The sequence below is a fragment of the Somniosus microcephalus genome, chromosome 34 (assembly GCF_052327205.1).
Source record: "Somniosus microcephalus isolate GS21.2 chromosome 34, FLI_Smic_1.0, whole genome shotgun sequence".
NCBI lineage: Eukaryota > Metazoa > Chordata > Chondrichthyes > Squaliformes > Somniosidae > Somniosus > Somniosus microcephalus.
The window spans coordinates 14,530,390-14,544,995 of record NC_141020.1 but is presented as its reverse complement, the minus strand read 5'-3'; the positions used below and the strand labels follow the sequence as shown (position 1 = coordinate 14,544,995).

General features: G+C 56.4%; 1 protein-coding gene across 1 annotated transcript in view; it reads left to right on the top strand.

The window, feature by feature from the left end:
- sptbn4b (spectrin, beta, non-erythrocytic 4b) overlaps positions 1 to 14,606 on the top strand; it is a 361,255-nt gene that overhangs the window by 179,781 nt on the left and 166,868 nt on the right. Inside the window, exon 19 of the mRNA XM_085973416.1 lies at positions 5,076 to 5,339. Coding sequence (XP_085829542.1) covers positions 5,076 to 5,339 — 264 coding nt within the window. The remainder of the gene's footprint in view (positions 1 to 5,075; positions 5,340 to 14,606) is intronic.

Below are 14,606 nucleotides of genomic sequence, written 5' to 3'. Positions count from 1 at the left end.
CCAAAGAGGGCACTTAGTGGGTTTAGCGCCACTGGCCACGCCTCCCGCGAAATTTAGCGAGGCACTAATGGCGGTGCTAGCCGTTAGCGCTGCGCCGCCACCGATGACATCATTGGTGTGTGCAGCGCCCTGCTACCGCCCCGATCGCGAAATTTGGTAGCGCCCCCTGCTGTAACGCAGGGGGGTCTACCTGCGGCGGTAGAGGCGCTGAGGTGCGGGGCGGGCATTTTTTTTGCTGGCCGCCTGCCAGCACCTCTTCGCACAGCCGCCCCCGGCCTCCTGAGGCCCCCCCCCCCACTGCGTTGTGCCGGCTGTCTCCCAAGAGCCCGGCACTTCTCCTCGGTGCCGGGCTCTTTTGTGGAGGAAGGCCTGCAGTACCGCAGCGCGCCGTGCCGCAGCGTGTGGCGCTGTGGCACGTTGCGCTGTGAACTTCAGTTGCAGCGCCCCAAGACGGATGCGGTGCGCCTCGAGTAGCGCCGCGCTTCCATTTGGGGCGCTCAAACTGAATTTCCGGCGGGCGCTCGCGACTCCTTCCGGGGCGGTACTTCTGGCGAGACTGGCGCCCCAAACGGGGTGCCACCGAATTTCTAGGCCTAGGTCTCTTGCTTTTTGTAGTATGTATCAATGATTTAGACTTCAGTGCAGATGATACAAAAATTGGCTGTGTGGTTGATAGTGAGGAAGAAAGCTGCGGACTGCAGGAAGATATCAATGGACCGGTCAGGTGGGCAGAAAAGTGGCAAATGGAATTCACCCTGGAGAAGTGTGAGGTAATGCATTTGGGGAGGGCTAACAAGGCAAAGGAATACACTATAAATGATAAGATACTGAGAAGTGTAGGGGAACAGAGCGACCTTGGAGTGCATGTCCACAGATCCCTGAAGGTAGCAGGACAGGTAGATAAGATGGTTAAGAAGGCATACGGGATACTTTCCTTTATTAGCCGTGGCATAGAATATAAGAGCAGGGAGGTTAAGCTAGAGTGTTGCGTGCAGTTCTGGTCACCACATTACAGGAAAGATGTGATTGCACTAGAGAGGGTACGGGGATGTTGCCAGGACTTGAAAATTTTAGCTATGAGGAAAGATTGGAGAGGCTGGAGTTGGTTTTTTTGGAACAGAGGAGGCTGAGGGGAGATTTAATTGAGGAGTATAAAATTATGGGCCGAGCTAGAGTGAATAGGAAGGACCTATTTCCCGTAGCAGAGAGTTCAATAACCAGGGGCCATAGTTTTAAAGTAACTGGTAGAAGGATTAGAGGGAATTTGAAGAGAATTATTTTCACTCAGAGATTGGCGGGGGTCTGGAACTCACTGCCTGAAAGGGTGGTAGAGGCAGAAAACCTTAGCACATTTAAAAAGTACTTGGATATGTACTTGAAGTGCTGTAACATACAAGGCTACGGACTAAGAGCTGGAAAGTGGGATTAAGCTGGATCGCTCTTTTTTGACCGGCGCAGATATGATGGGCCGAATGGCCTCCTTCTGTGCCATAAATTTCTATGATTTTTCACTTCCTAGGAAAAACTGTAACGGAACAATGGGTGATCTTTAAGGAGGAGATGTTCCAAGTACAGACTAGGTACATTCCAACAAGAGGGAAGGGTAAGGGAACCAAAGCAAGGGTTCCTTGGATGACGAGGGAGATAGAGAAGATGATGAAACAATAAAAGAGGGTGAACTCTTCAAGGAAGAACCAGACCAAATACAATAAGTTGAGAAGTGAAGATGAAAATAAGATTGGCAAAGAGAGAATATGAGAGTAGAATGGTGGTTAACATAAAAGGGAACCCAAAAATCTACTGGCGTGTAAGTAGTAAGTGGGTAGTAAGAGGTGGGGCCTATTGGAGACAAAGAAGGTGATATATGCTTAGAGGCGCAGGGCAAGGCTAGAATACTCAATGAGTACTTTGTATCGGTGTTTGCTAAGGAGGTGGATATTGACAAATTATCGGTAGAAGTGGAAAAGGTAGAAGCAATGGAAGGGGTGAAAATTGATAGACAGGATGTACTAGAAAGGCTGGGTATGCTTAGAGTGGGTAAGTCGCCTGGTCCAGATGGCTTGCATCCCAGGTTGCTAAGGGAATTGGGGGAGGAGATAGCGGAAGGGCTTGCCATCATTTTCCAATCTTCCCCAGATGCGGGGGAGGTGCCTGAGGATTGGAAAGTAGCAAATATGACACCATTGTTCAAGAAAGGGTGTGAGGACAATTCTAGTAATTACAGGCCGGTCAGTTTAACATCAGTGGTGGGTAAAGTTTTAAAAACAATAATCAAGGAAAAAATTAACGGGCACTTGGAGAGGTTTAAGCTAATTAAGGAGAGCCAACACGGATTTGTAAAAGACAGATCATGTTTAACTAATCTATTTGAATTTTTTGATGAAGTAACAGGGAGGATTGATGAAGGGAATGCAATGGATGTTGCCTACATGGATTTTAGGAAGGCGTTTGACAAAGTACCACATAGAAGGCTGGTTAACAAAATTGAGGCTCATGGAATAAGTGGGTCAGTGGCAGCTTGGATAAGGAATTGGCTTAAGGACAGAAAACAGCGAGTTGTGGTAAATGGCTGTTTATCAGACTGGAGGATGGTAGACAGTGGTATCCCCAAGGGGCAGTGCTGGGGCCACTGCTTTTTTGATATATATAAATGACCTGGATATTGGAATACAGAGTAGAATTTCTAAATTTGCCAATGTCACCAAACTTGGGGGTGCGGCAAACAGTGAGGATGATACCAATCGACTGCAACAGGACATAGAAAGGCTAGCAGAATGGGCAGACAAGTGGCAGATGGAATTGAGTACAGAGCAGTGTGAGGTGATGCATTTTGGCAAAAGGAACAGGGAGAGGCAATATACACTTAATGGCACAGTTTTAAAGAGTGTGCAGGGACAGAGGGACCTGGGAGTTAATGTGCATCGGTCCCTGAAGGTGGGAGAACATATTGAGAGAGTGGTTAGCAAAGCATATGGGATCTTGGGCTTCATAAATAGAGGTATTGAGTACAAAAGTAGAGAAGTTATGCAGAACCTTTATAAAGCGCTGGTTCGGCCACAACTGGAGTATTGCATCCAGTTCTGGTCACCACACTTTAGGAAGGATGTGAAGGCCCTTGAGAGGGTGCAGAGGAGATTTACCAGAATGGTTCCGGGGATGGGGGATCTTAGCTACAAGGACAGGTTGGAGAAGCTGGATTTGTTTCAATTAGAGCAAAGGAGGTTGAGGGGTGATTTGATAGAGGTGTACAAGATAATGACGGGTTTGGATAGGCTAGACTGGGAAAGGCTGTTCCCACTAGTTGATGGTACAAGGACTAGGGGACACAGATTTAAGGTTTTGGGCAAGAGATACAGGGGGGATGTGAGGAAAAACATTTTTACGCAGCAAGTGGTGAGGACCTGGAACTCGCTGCCGACGGAAGTGGTGGAAGCGGAGACACTCAATGTTTTCAAGGGGAGACTGGATAGGCACTTGAGGGAAATAAACTTGCAGGACTACGGGGATAGAGCGGGGGAATGGGACTGACTGGATTGCTCTACAGAAAACCGGCATGGACTCGATGGGCCGAGTGGCCTCCTTCTGTGCCGTTATGACTCTATGACTCCTGCTTCCTGTCTGTGAGAGTTCTGCATTGTGATTGGCTGCTTAGACAGCTTGTTGACGTCACAGCAGCTCGCGCTATGGGATTCCCACTACACTGCACTGATGTCAATTGCATGTTGAAAAAGGCGAACGTCTCGCCACGGGGATCATGCGATCTCTGTGGGCCGCTTTCTTCGGGACCAGCGGTGAGCGCCTTTGCTTCACCGCTGACTGCAAATACCGGGCCTATATCCTGTCCCACTACACCAACACCTGAACAAACTCTCCCTGCCTCCCCAACGCCCCCTGCACACAGCAGTGGGAGCTATCCATTGTATTGATCTGCCAATCCTGTGCAACTTATAACGTGAAGCTAAGAAATGTGAGCAGAGCTGGAGGTGATTTGACCTCCAGACCTCTGCTGAATTTGAGTCCTGTTTAGCGGCAGAGTCCCACAGTTCTGCTTTCTCTCCACTGCCTGTGGAATCTTTGACAGCGTTGAATGTTTAACATCACCTGGATATTATGACGTTATTTATTACCTAAAATGTTACTGCACCAGCGGTAATAATGCTCTCGTGGCCTGTGAGTGGGAGGTTATTCCCCAATCCCATGGCTGGTTGAGTTTGGTTTTATTGGCCCAGAAATTCGGGTCGGGGGCTTCCCGCGGGTGCAAGCCCCCGACCTGCACTTACCTAGCGCGCCGGCCGTTGAGCTGTGGGCCCTCATGGGATTCCGATCCTGGGCCTGCTCCAACTGCCGGCGCGCAGTGCTTGCGTATCCCAGGGGCGCAGTTAGTTCGAAGCGTCCCCTGGGATCACGTGGGCCATGGAGAGCCAATGGTAGCAGGGAATGCTTCATTCATAAATTTGACAGGAAGAGCTGTCAAACCTATAAATACTATAAGCCACAAAACGTAACTAAAACTTCAAATAATTTTTTTTTTAAATCACATTTTTAAAATAACTATGAATGACATGAAATGACTATTTTAAACAATAATTAAAATTTTTGAAAAAATTAATTACATTTTCTAAAGGGGCTAAAAATAAACTTACCTTTAAAGTATTTAAAAATAATAAACCTGTGGAAAAAATGTTTTAATTTGAATTAATTCACCACTCACCTTGTTAAAAGCAGGCCTTGCGCCTGCTTTTTAAAAGTGTAACTCCTGGAGACTTACCCTCCCGGAGAAACCTGCAAAGAAAACCTAAGTTCGATGCGCACGCGCTGCCTCTCCGGCGCACGCGTTCCACCTCTCAACCCCTTCTTTCAAGGGAACGGAAGTTCCGGCTTCCCGCCCATGCGCAGTGCATGCACGAAACCGGCACTTTCGTTGGGCCTACGCGTGAGTGCACAGCGTGTACTCGCCTGTGGAGACCCGAATTTCTGGCCCATTAACTTGGTGTAATGGAGGAGTGACGCCCCCGCATTGGAGTCCCGTTTCATTGTGTGATGATAGTTTAGTCATTGTCCTCTCTCTGTTACAGGAGGGGCAACAACTGATTGAGGAGAAACCCGAGTTAGCCCAGGTGGTGAGGAAGAAACTGGAGGAGATTCATGATTGCTGGATTGTTCTGGAAAGCACGACTCAGGCGAAGGCGAGACACCTGTTCGACGTGAGCAAGGCGGAGCTCCTGGTGCAGAGCTATGGTGAGCTGGACAGGAGGCTGTCACAGCTTGAGGGGCAGCTACAGGGGGTAGACGGAGCGAGAGACATTGCCAGCGTCAACACTCAACTCCAGAAACTGCAGGTGAGCCACCGGGAGTGCCCGCCACATTGGCTGCTCAGACAGGCTCGGGTCATTGGGCATTTCACAGCTTAGCCAAGCCACAACATGCCCGTTATACACCCGCCCGTTATACACCCGCCCGATATACACCCGCCCGTTATACACCCTCCCGTTATACACCCTGCCCGTTATACACCCGCCCGTTATACACCCGCCCGTTATACACCCCGCCCGTTATACACCCTGCCCGTTATACCCCCGCCCGTTATACAGCCCGCCCGTTATACAGCCCGCCCGTTATACACCCGCCCGTTATACACCCGCCTGATATACACCCGCCCGTTATACACCCCGCCCGTTATACACCCGCCCGTTATACACCCGCCCGTTATACACCCGCCTGATATACACCCGCCTGTTATACACCCCGCCCGTTATACACCTGCCCGTTATACACCCCGCCCGTTATACACCCCGCCCGTTATACAGCCCGCCCGTTATACACCCGCCCGTTATACACCCGCCCGTTATACACCCGCCCGTTATACACCCGCCCGTTATACACCCCGCCCGTTATACACCCGCCCGTTATACACCCCGCCTGTTATACACCCGCCCGTTATACACCCCGCCCGTTATACACCTGCCCGTTATACACCCCACCCGTTATACACCCGCCCGTTATACACCCGCCCGTTATACACCCGCCCGTTATACACCCGGCCGTTATAGAACCGCCCGTTATACACCCGCCCGTTATACACCCGCCCGTTATACACCCGCCCGTTATACACCCCGCCCGTGATACACCCGCCCGTCATACACCCTGCCCGTCATACACCCGCCCGTCATACACCCGCCCGTTATACACCCGCCCGTTATACACCAGCCCGTTATACACCAGCCCGTTATACACCCGCCCGTTATACACCCGCCCGTTATACACCCGCCCGTTATACACCCTGCCCGTTATACACCCCGCCCGTTATACACCCGCCCGTTATACACCCGCCCGTTATACACCCGCCCGTTATACACAGGCCTGTTATACACCCGCCCGTTATACACCCGCCCGTTATACACCCGCCCGTTATACACCCGCCCGTTATACACCCGCCCGTTATACACCCGCCCGTTATACACCCGGCCCGTTATACACCCGCCCGTTATACACCCCGCCCGTTATACACAGGCCCGTTATACACCCGCCCGTTATACACCCGCCCGTTACACACCCCGCCCGTTATACACCCGCCCGTTATACACCCGCCCGTTATACACCCGCCCGTTATACACCCGCCCGTTATACACACCGCCAGTTATATACCCCGCCCGTTATACACAGGCCCGTTATACACCCGCCCGTTATACTCCCCGCCCGTTATACACCCGCCCGTTATACACCCCGCCCGTTATACACCCAGCCCGTTATACACCCGCCCGTTATACACCCGCCCGTTATACACCCGCCCGTTATACACCCCGCCCGTTATACACCCGCCCGTTACACACCCGCCCGTTACACACCCGCCCGTTATACACCCCGCCCGTTATACACCCCGCCCGTTATACACCCGCCCGTTATACACCCGCCCGTTACACACCCCGCCCGTTATACACCCCGCCCGTTATACACCCGCCCGTTATACACCCGCCCGTTATACACCCGCCCGTTATACACCCGCCCGTTATACACCCCGCCCGTTATACACCCGCCCGTTATACACCCGCCCGTTATATACCCCGCCCGTTATACACCCGCCCGTTATATACTTATATACCCCGCCCGTTATACACCGCCCGTTATACACCCGCCCGTTATATACCCCGCCCGTTATACACAGGCCCGTTATACACCCCGCCCGTTATACACCCCGCCCGTTATACACCCCGCCCGTTATACACCCGCCCGTTATACACCCGCCCGTTATACACCCGCCCGTTATACACCCCGCCCGTTATACACCCCGCCCGTTATACACCCGCCCGTTATACACCCCGCCCGTTATACACCCGCCCGTTATACACCCGCCCGTTATACACCCGCCCGTTATATACCCCGCCCGTTATACACCCGCCTGTTATACACCCCGCCCGTTAAACACCCCGCCCGTTATACACCCGCCCGTTATACACCCGCCCGTTATACACCCGCCCGTTACACACCCGCCCGTTATACACCCCGCCCGTTATACACCCGCCCGTTATACACCCGCCCGTTATACACCCGCCCGTTATATACCCCGCCCGTTATACACCCGCCCGTTATACACCCCGCCCGTTAAACACCCCGCCCGTTATACACCCGCCCATTATACACCCGCCCGTTATACACCCGCCCGTTATACACCCGCCCGCTATACACCCCGCCCGTTATACACCCTGCCCGTTATACACCCGCCCGTTATACACCCGCCCGTTATACACCCGCCCGTTATACACCCCCCGTTATACACCCGCCCGTTATACACCCGCCCGTTATACACCCCGTCCGTTATACACCCGCCCGTTATACACCCGCCCGTTATACACCCCGCCCGTTATACACCCGCCCGTTATACACCCGCCCGCTATACACCCCGCCCGTTATACACCCCGCCCGTTATACACCCGCCCGTTATACACCCGCCCGTTATACACCCGCCCGTTATACACCCGCCCGTTATACACCCGCCCGTTATACACCCGCCCGTTATACACCCCGCCCGTTATACACCCCGTCCGTTATACACCCCGCCCGTTATACACCCGCCCGTTATACACCCCGCCCGTTATACACCCGCCCGTTATACACCCCGCCCGTTATACACCCGCCCGTTATACACCCCCCGTTATACACCCGCCCGTTATACACCCCGCCCGTTATACACCCGCCCGTTATACACCCGCCCGTTATACACCCCGCCCGTTATACACCCGCCCGTTATACACCCGCCCGTTATACACCCGCCCGTTATACACCCCGCCCGTTATACACCCGCCCGTTATACACCCGCCTGCTATACACCCCGCCCGTTATACACCCGCCCGTTATACACCCGCCCGTTATACACCCGGCCGTTATAGAACCGCCCGTTATACACCCGCCCGTTATACACCCGCCCGTTATACACCCGCCCGTTATACACCCCGCCCGTGATACACCCGCCCGTCATACACCCTGCCCGTCATACACCCGCCCGTCATACACCCGCCCGTTATACACCCGCCCGTTATACACCAGCCCGTTATACACCCGCCCGTTATACACCCGCCCGTTACACACCCCGCCCGTTATACACCCGCCCGTTATACACCCGCCCGTTATACACCCGCCCGTTATACACCCCGCCCGTTATACACCCGCCCGTTATACACCCGCCCGTTATACACCCGCCCGTTATACCCCCGCCCGTTATACACCCGCCCGTTATACACACCGCCAGTTATATACCCCGCCCGTTATACACAGGCCCGTTATACACCCGCCCGTTATACTCCCCGCCCGTTATACACCCGCCCGTTATACACCCCGCCCGTTATACACCCCGCCCATTATACACCCCGCCCGTTATACACCCCGCCCGTTATACACCCGCCCGTTATACACCCGCCCGTTATACACCCCGCCCGTTATACACCCCGCCCGTTATACACCCGCCGGTTACACACCCGCCCGTTACACACCCGCCCGTTATACACCCCGCCCGTTATACACCCCGCCCGTTATACACCCGCCCGTTATACACCCGCCCGTTAAACACCCGCCCGTTATACACCCGCCCGTTACACACCCCGCCCGTTACACACCCGCCCGTTATACACCCGCCCGTTATACACCCGCCCGTTATACACCCCGCCCGTTATACACCCGCCCGTTATACACCCGCCCGTTATATACCCCGCCCGTTATACACCCGCCCGTTATATACTTATATACCCCGCCCGTTATACACCGCCCGTTATACACCCGCCCGTTATATACCCCGCCCGTTATACACAGGCCCGTTATACACCCGCCCGTTATACTCCCCGCCCGTTATACTCCCCGCCCGTTATACACCCCGCCCGTTATACACCCCGCCCGTTATACACCCCGCCCGTTATACACCCACCCGTTATACACCCCGCCCGTTATACACCCGCCCGTTATACACCCCGCCCGTTATACACCCGCCCGTTATACACCCCGCCCGTTATACACCCCGCCCGTTATACACCCGCCCGTTATACACCCGCCCGTTATACACCCCGCCCGTTATACACCCGCCCGTTATATACCCTGCCCGTTATACACCCGCCTGTTATACACCCCGCCCGTTAAACACCCCGCCCGTTATACACCCGCCCGTTATACACCCGCCCGTTATACACCCCGCCCGTTATACACCCGCCCGTTACACACCCGCCCGTTATACACCCCGCCCGTTATACACCCGCCCGTTATACACCCGCCCGTTATACACCCGCCCGTTATATACCCCGCCCGTTATACACCCGCCTGTTATACACCCCGCCCGTTAAACACCCCGCCCGTTATACACCCGCCCGTTATACACCCGCCCGTTATACACCCGCCCGTTATACACCCGCCCGTTATACACCCGCCCGCTATACACCCCGCCCGTTATACACCCTGCCCGTTATACACCCGCCCGTTATACACCCGCCCGTTATACACCCGCCCGTTATACACCCCCCGTTATACACCCGCCCGTTATACACCCGCCCGTTATACACCCCGTCCGTTATACACCCCGCCCGTTATACACCCGCCCGTTATACACCCCGCCCGTTATACACCCGCCCGTTATACACCCGCCCGTTATACACCCGCCTGTTATACACCCGCCCGCTATACACCCCGCCCGTTATACACCCCGCCCGTTATACACCCGCCCGTTATACACCCGCCCGTTATACACCCGCCCGTTATACACCCGCCCGTTATACACCCCGTCCGTTATACACCCCGCCCGTTATACACCCGCCCGTTATACACCCCGCCCGTTATACACCCGCCCGTTATACACCCCGCCCGTTATACACCCGCCCGTTATACACCCCCCGTTATACACCCGCCCGTTATACACCCCGCCCGTTATACACCCGCCCGTTATACACACGCCCGTTATACACCCGCCCGTTATACACCCGCCCGTTATACACCCCGCCCGTTATACACCCGCCCGTTATACACCCGCCTGCTATACACCCCGCCCGTTATACACCCGCCCGTTATACACCCGCCCGTTATACACCCGCCCGTTATACACCCGCCCGTTATACACCCGCCCGTTATACACCCGCCCGTTATACACCCCGCCCGTTATACACCCGCCCGTTATACACCCGCCCGTTATACACCCGCTCGTTATACACCCGCCTGCTATACACCCCGCCCGTTATACACCCGCCCGTTATACACCCGCCCGTTATACACCCCGCCCGTTATACACCCCGCCCGTTATACACCCGCCCGTTATACAGCCGCCCGTTATACACCCGCCCGTTATACACCCGCCTGCTATACACCCCGCCCGTTATACACCCCGCCCGTTATACACCCGCCCGTTATACACCCGCCCGTTATACACCCCGCCCGTTATACACCCGCCCGTTATACACCCGCCCGTTATACACCCGCCCGTTATACACCCGCCCGCTATACACCCCGCCCGTTATACACCCCGCCCGTTATACACCCGCCCGTTATACACCCGCCCGTTATACACCCGCCCGTTATACACCCGCCCGTTACACACCCGCCCGTTATACACCCCGCCCGTTATACACCCGCCCGTTATACACCCGCCCGTTATACACCCGCCCGTTATACACCCCGCCCGTTATACACCCGCTCGTTATACACCCCGCCCGTTATACACGCGCCCGTTATACACCCCGCCCGTTATACACCCCGCCCGTTATACACCCGCTCGTTATACACCCCGCCCGTTATACACCCCGCCCGTTATACACCCGCTCGTTATACACCCCGCCCGTTACACACCCCGCCCGTTACACACCCGCCCGTTACACACCCGCCCGTTATACAGCCCGCCCGTTACACACCCGCCCGTCACGCCCGCCCGTTACACACCCGCCCGTTATACACCCTGCCCGTTATACACCCTGCCCGTTATACACCCCCCGCCCGTTATACCCCCCGCCCGTTATACACCCCGCCCGTTATACACACGCCCGTTATACACCCGCCCGTTATACACCCCGCCCGTTATACACCCCGTCCGTTATACACCCCGCCCGTTATACACCCGCCCGTTATACACCCGCCCGTTATACACCCCCCGTTATACACCCGCCCGTTATACACCCCGCCCGTTATACACCCGCCCGTTATACACCCGCCCGTTATAAACCCCCCGTTATACACCCGCCCGTTATACACCCGCCCGTTATACACCCCGTCCGTTATACACCCCGCCCGTTATACACCCGCCCGTTATACACCCCGCCCGTTATACACCCGCCCGTTATACACCCGCCCGTTATACACCCGCCCGTTATACACCCGCCCGTTATACACCCGCCCGCTATACACCCCGCCCGTTATACACCCCGCCCGTTATACACCCCGCCCGTTATACACCCGCCCGTTATACACCCGCCCGTTATACACCCGCCCGTTATACACCCCGCCCGTTATACACCCGCCCGTTATACACCCCGTTCGTTATACACCCCGCCCGTTATACACCCGCCCGTTATACACCCCGCCCGTTATACACCCGCCCGTTATACACCCGCCCGTTATACACCCCCCGTTATACACCCCGCCCGTTACACACCCGCCCGTTATACACCCCGCCCGTTATACACCCGCCCGTTATACACCCGCCTGCTATACACCCCGCCCGTTATACACCCGCCCGTTATACACCCGCCCGTTATACACCCCGCCCGTTATACACCCGCCCGTTATACACCCGCCCGTTATACACCCGCCCGTTATACACCCCGCCCGTTATACACCCGCCCGTTATACACCCGCCCGTTATACACCCGCCCGTTATACACCCCGCCCGTTATACACCCCGCCCGTTATACACCCGCCCGTTATACACCCGCCCGTTATACACCCGCCTGCTATACACCCCGCCCGTTATACACCCGCCCGTTATACACCCCGCCCGTTATACACCCGCCCGTTATACACCCGCCCGTTATACACCCCGCCCGTTATACACCCGCCCGTTATACACCCGCCCGTTATACACCCCGCCCGTTATACACCCGCCCGTTATACACCCGCCCGTTATACACCCGCCTGCTATACACCCCGCCCGTTATACACCCCGCCCGTTATACACCCGCCCGTTATACACCCCGCCCGTTATACACCCGCCCGTTATACACCCGCCCGTTATACACCCGCCCGTTATACACCCCGCCCGTTATACACCCGCCCGTTATACACCCGCCCGCTATACACCCCGCCCGCTATACACCCGCCCGTTATACACCCGCCCGTTATACACCCGCCCGTTATACACCCGCCCGTTACACACCCGCCCGTTACACACCCGCCCGTTACACACCCGCCCGTTATACACCCGCCCGTTATACACCCCGCCCGTTATACACCCCGCCCGTTATACACCCGCTCGTTATACACCCCGCCCGTTATACACCCGCCCGTTATACACCCCGCCCGTTATACACCCCGCCCGTTATACACCCCGCCCGTTATACACCCGCTCGTTATACACCCCGCCCGTTATACACCCCGCCCGTTATACACCCGCTCGTTAAACACCCCGCCCGTTACACACCCCGCCCGTTACACACCCGCCCGTTACACACCCGCCCGTTATACAGCCCGCCCATTACACACCCGCCCGTTACACGCCCGCCCGTTACACGCCCGCCCGTTACACGCCCGCCCGTTACACACCCGCCCGTTATACACCCTGCCCGTTATACACCCTGCCCGTTATACACCCCCCGCCCGTTATACCCCCCGCCCGTTATACACCCCGCCCGTTATACACCCGCCCGTTATACACCCGCCCGTTATACACCCGCCCGTTATACACCCCGTCCGTTATACACCCCGCCCGTTATACACCCGCCCGTTATACACCCGCCCGTTATACACCCGCCCGTTATACACCCCCCGTTATACACCCGCCCGTTATACACCCGCCCGTTATACACCCCGCCCGTTATACACCCGCCCGTTATACACCCGCCCGTTATACACCCCGCCCGTTATACACCCGCCCGTTATACACCCCGCCCGTTATACACCCGCCCGTTATACACCCGCCCGTTATACACCCGCCTGCTATACACCCCGCCCGTTATACACCCGCCCGTTATACACCCGCCCGTTATACACCCGCCCGTTATACACCCGCCCGTTATACACCCGCCTGCTATACACCCCGCCCGTTATACACCCCGCCCGTTATACACCCGCCCGTTATACACCCCGCCCGTTATACACCCCGCCCGTTACACACCCGCCCGTTACACACCCGCCCGTTACACACCCGCCCGTTATACACCCGCCCGTTATACACCCGCCCGTTACACACCCGCCCGTTACACACCCGCCCGTTATACACCCGCCCGTTATACACCCGCCCGTTATACACCCGCCCGTTATACACCCGCCCGTTATACACCCGCCCGTTATGCACCCCGCCCGTTATACACCCGCCTGTTATACACCCCGCCCGTTATACACCCCGCCCGTTATACACCCGCCCGTTATACACCCGCCCGTTACACACCCGCCCGTTACACACCCGCCCGTTATACACCCCGCCCGTTATACACCCCGCCCGTTATACACCCGCTCGTTATACACCCCGCCCGTTATACACCCGCCCGTTATACACCCCGCCCGTTATACACCCCGCCCGTTATACACCCGCTCGTTATACACCCCGCCCGTTATACATCCCGCCCGTTATACACCCCGCCCGTTATACACCCCGCCCGTTACACACCCCGCCTGTTACACACCCCGCCCGTTAGACACCCGCCCGTTAGACACCCGCCCGTTATACAGCCCGCCCGTTACACACCCGCCCGTTACACGCCCGCCCGTTACACGCCCGCCCGTTACACACCCGCCCGTTATACACCCTGCCTGTTATACACCCTGCCCGTTATACACCCCCCGCCCGTTATACCCCCCGCCCGTTATACCCCCCGCCCGTTATACACCCGCCCGTTATACACCCGCCCGTTATACCCCCGCCCGTTACACACCCCGCCCGTTACACACCCCGCCCGTTACACACCCCGCCCGTTACACACCCGCCCGTTACACGC